The sequence below is a fragment of the Bidens hawaiensis genome, unplaced genomic scaffold (genome assembly GCF_021521415.1).
Source record: "Bidens hawaiensis isolate Kalapana, Puna unplaced genomic scaffold, B.hawaiensis_p1.1 tig00051303_1, whole genome shotgun sequence".
Classification (NCBI taxonomy): Eukaryota; Viridiplantae; Streptophyta; class Magnoliopsida; order Asterales; family Asteraceae; genus Bidens; species Bidens hawaiensis.
This window is the reverse complement of record NW_027499185.1, coordinates 9,797-13,876: the sequence shown is the minus strand read 5'-3', so window position 1 is coordinate 13,876 and position 4,080 is coordinate 9,797. Positions and strand designations below refer to the sequence as shown.

General features: G+C 34.6%; 1 protein-coding gene across 1 annotated transcript; it reads left to right on the top strand.

Moving 5' to 3' along the window:
• Window positions 1-1,496: 1,496 nt before the first annotated feature.
• Window positions 1,497-3,734, top strand: LOC143598947 (trihelix transcription factor PTL-like). Its single transcript, XM_077077030.1, has 2 exons — window positions 1,497-1,852; window positions 2,457-3,734. The coding sequence occupies exons 1-2, from the start codon at window positions 1,533-1,535 to the stop codon at window positions 3,658-3,660; spliced, it is 1,524 nt and encodes a 507-aa protein (XP_076933145.1). The 5' UTR covers window positions 1,497-1,532; the 3' UTR covers window positions 3,661-3,734.
• The last annotated feature ends 346 nt before the right edge of the window (window positions 3,735-4,080 follow it).

Below are 4,080 nucleotides of genomic sequence, written 5' to 3'. Positions count from 1 at the left end.
TTTATTCATTAAAATGTCTATTGGTGTCAATCTTCTATCCCTAAGAGAGAAATATAGGGATAGAAAGAAATATAATTTGAGACTCTTATATATATATATATATATATATATATATATATATATATATATATGAAAAATATTCAATACGATAATACCTTAACGTACAATAGATACGTGAACGAGGATTCATTTTTTCACGAAATCGATCCATGAAATCACATCTCAGCATCTCGGAATCGTCAATACATATTAAATTAATCATTGGTTCACCGAAAAAAACAATTTTGGATGGTTAATTGATCAACTTTTCACTTTTTTTCACAAAAACCGTTTTTTAGCGTTTTAGGTTTTTGGCTGAGCGTTTAGGGTTGGATGAGCGTTTTGGTATTTTTGCCTTGTTTTTTGCCTTTGAGTGTCTCGCCTACCTTTCGTACGTTAAGCCATTATCGTACAGTATCTCTACCCTATATATATATATATATATATATATATATATATATATATATATAAGATTGATTTCTTTTGATCGAGAACCACTTTAAGTTTTAAGAACTCGAAAGAACTCAACGTAACAATTTTTTTTTATTTTTTTTACACGCATGTAATACGTAAGAGTAAGTAGCGTAAAAAAAAGTTACAGTATTTTTTTACACACCGAATCGATTTATTACGCATGTGTAACTAACATTTACACTTGTGTAATTATAAAAAATCTTTATTCTCTCTCATGATTAATTTTTTAATCAGATTTATTCACAGCCACATATTCATTACCGATTTAATTAAATTTGTGGTTTATATTAAGTTCTTAACGTTCGAACAACTCATTAAGTTCTCAAAATATTATTCTCATATATATATATATATATATATATATATATATATTGAGCAATAACCGAATTGAAGAGAAAACACATGCAGCTTAACTAAAATTAACCAAAAAATCAGTTATGCGTTATATTTTGTACATCGGTCAAACGAAATTAACCGATTACCATTTATATATTTGTAGTTTTTATATATCCATTTCATGTAATTGATATTTTATACAATCATTTCACATGTTTATATCTTCATATATTTATGTATTTATTTTATTTATTTTTAAAATAAAAGTTTAAACCTAAGTTTTTTTTTTTTTTTGTTTTTGTTATTAACCGAATTGAACTTATAACTGAAAAAATAACCATATAAACTTAACCCGGTTAATTTAGTTGAGGCTTATAACGGAGCAGTGTAGTAAATAATATACATGATAGAGTAGAGCATGATAAGAGTAGATTCATAATATTACTACTCGTCTCTAGTCTCTACTAAGGAAAGAAAACAAGTAAGTGTATACTTGATTTCATTTCACACTGAGACGGGTCCAGTATTGTTGTAGTACGCTTCATAGATTTAGAGCATTTTTCATGTGAAGACACGATCCGGATCTGCCGCTCCTTCCCCACTATTTCACTCTCACTCTCTCTCTCTCTCTCTTTCACTCTCACTCTTTATCTCTATCTCCATCTTCTTCAAGCTAGAGAGAAATGGATGAGCAGTATGGGATAACGGATCTGACTCACTACATGAACGGACGACCGATCTTCACCGCGGTCCAACAGCCTCATGACCTTCACTATGACATGGCTTTGTTTGGAGGTGGGATGTTATTTCGATCAGATTCCACCACCGGCACAGGCTCGAGCCTTAGCGCGGGTGGTGGTGGGCTGGATATGGAAATTGGTGGTGGTGGGAATTGTAGGTGGCCAAGGCAAGAAACTTTAACTCTTTTGGAAGTTAGATCAAGTCTTGACTCTAAGTTCAAAGAAGCTAATCAGAAAGGCCCCTTGTGGGATGAAGTTTCAAGGTCTCTCTCTCTCTCTAACACTGTAACCTTTATTGCTCTTTATCATCATCACCATTATCATCTTGGAGAGGTCTTTTTTAGTTGTTTAAAGACAAGAATTTTGGTAGTTTATATGTTTCATAAAGCTAAGTTTTTCATCCAAGAAGCTTTCAATATTATTTTTTGGTTTTTTATCATCGTCACCATTATCATCTTATTATTCTTCTTGGAGGGCTTTTTTAGAATTTTAGTATTTTATAAGTTTAAGAAAGCAAAATTTTAAATTCAAAAAACGCAACGATTTGATATTACATGAACCTTTTAATATTATGTTTGGTATATTAATATTTTCTATCTAGTCATGTTTCAGTGACTCCTGCTTTTGGAATTCATAGCTTTATTTCAGTATACTGATGTAGCCTCAGTCTTAAAATTGTTGTACAATTAGAACTCACCTTTCATTAATACTCCAATTTAGGTTAACAGTTTGCGCGGACCAAGAAACAACATGAAACTTGTACTCCTAAGCAAAGATCACTATCACTTCAGTCTTTTCTCTTTTTCTTGTCATTGAGTGTTCTGATCAACAAATTAATTACAATTAATTTTATTTATTTCTTCTCAGGATAATGTCTGAAGAACATGGGTACCAAAGAAGTGGGAAAAAATGTAGAGAGAAGTTTGAGAACTTGTACAAGTATTACAAGAAGACTAAAGACGGTAAAGCCGGACGGCAAGACGGGAAACATTACCGGTTTTTCCGACAACTAGAAGCTCTCTACGGAGAAACTAGCACTAGTACTCATCCTAACCCAACCCCATTTTCCGACCCTCATCATCTTGGAATTGAAGCTTGTGGTTTTCAACCTCATCAACACTCAAGTAATAACTATCAACAACTCTTTAAGCCTGCTCCTTCTAGGCTTTGTGACAGCCCTAGCCTCTCCAACAACTCTTCAGCTTTCGACACATCGTGTTCGTCGGGCTACAGCAATCCAAGTGCATTCATGGAGAAGAGTGATTGCGTTGATAAAGCGAGTAACAAGAGGCGAACGGGGAAACTAGGTTGGAAGACGAAGATAAAGGAGTTTGTTGATTCACAAATGAGGAAAGTTATGGAGAAACAAGAGGAGTGGATGGAGAAGATGATGAGGACTATAGAGCAAAAAGAACAAGAGAGAGTTTTAAGAGAAGAGCAATGGAGGAAAGAAGAAACTGCTAGGTTTGAGAAAGAGCACAAGTTTTGGGCGACTGAACGCGCATGGATGGAGTCTCGAGATGCTGCTTTGATGGAAGCTTTGCAGAAGTTAAATGGGAAGGAATCACAGCATAAGTCTTCTGCTGATGAACAAAATTTGCATAATCATAACAGTGGGAAGATTGACACCAATGTCAATCATACGGCTTGGGGTGAGCACGAGCTCACACGGTTAATTCAGCTACGAACGACTATGGAAGCGCGATTTGAACATTGTAGTGGGCATATGGAAGAACTTCTATGGGATGAAATTGCATCAAAAATGGGTTGTTTAGGGTACAATAGGAATGGTGTAACATGCAAGAGCAAGTGGGATAGCATAAATGAGTTCTTATTGAGAACTAAGAAGCGAAAAGAGAATACACGAAGCTCCGATTCGTATACTCACCCGAACAACAATTCGGTTCCACATATCTTTCAACATCAGGCTGGAAATTATGGTCCAGCCGATCAACGACTCGTAGCACCAAATGATGAGCCGAATGATGGTAGCCATAGGTTTCTTGTGGTTGATCATGAGAATATGTGGGAAGGATATGGCATGAAGTTAAGGATGGGTGAGGATCATTAGCCTAAAGGTGTGGCAGATTTTAGGAAATTAAAGATGGTTTATTTAGTCCGTGGGAATTAAGTTGATATTTGACAAAGTTGGGTGTGGAAGAGATGTGTGAATAAGTTGAAGTCTGACTGACTTTCTTAATTATTATGATAAATGAGATGCTTCAGTTTTATGTATCTGTATGCAGTTGTTAACTTATAACATATTGTTTCTTGTAATTAACTAATAGTCTCTATCATCCCAGGATTAATGCTCTTTGTTCTTTTATTTCCTTTATAATTTGCATGATTCGTGTCCTACGTTTGGAGATGCATATATTGTCTGCTTACGAAGTTTTTAGTAAAGTGAATATAGGACTTTCATTTTAAGGTAATGGATGATATTCTCTGATCTGGTGGATTTGGTTTTTGCTACAACTTAGCCATTTAGCAG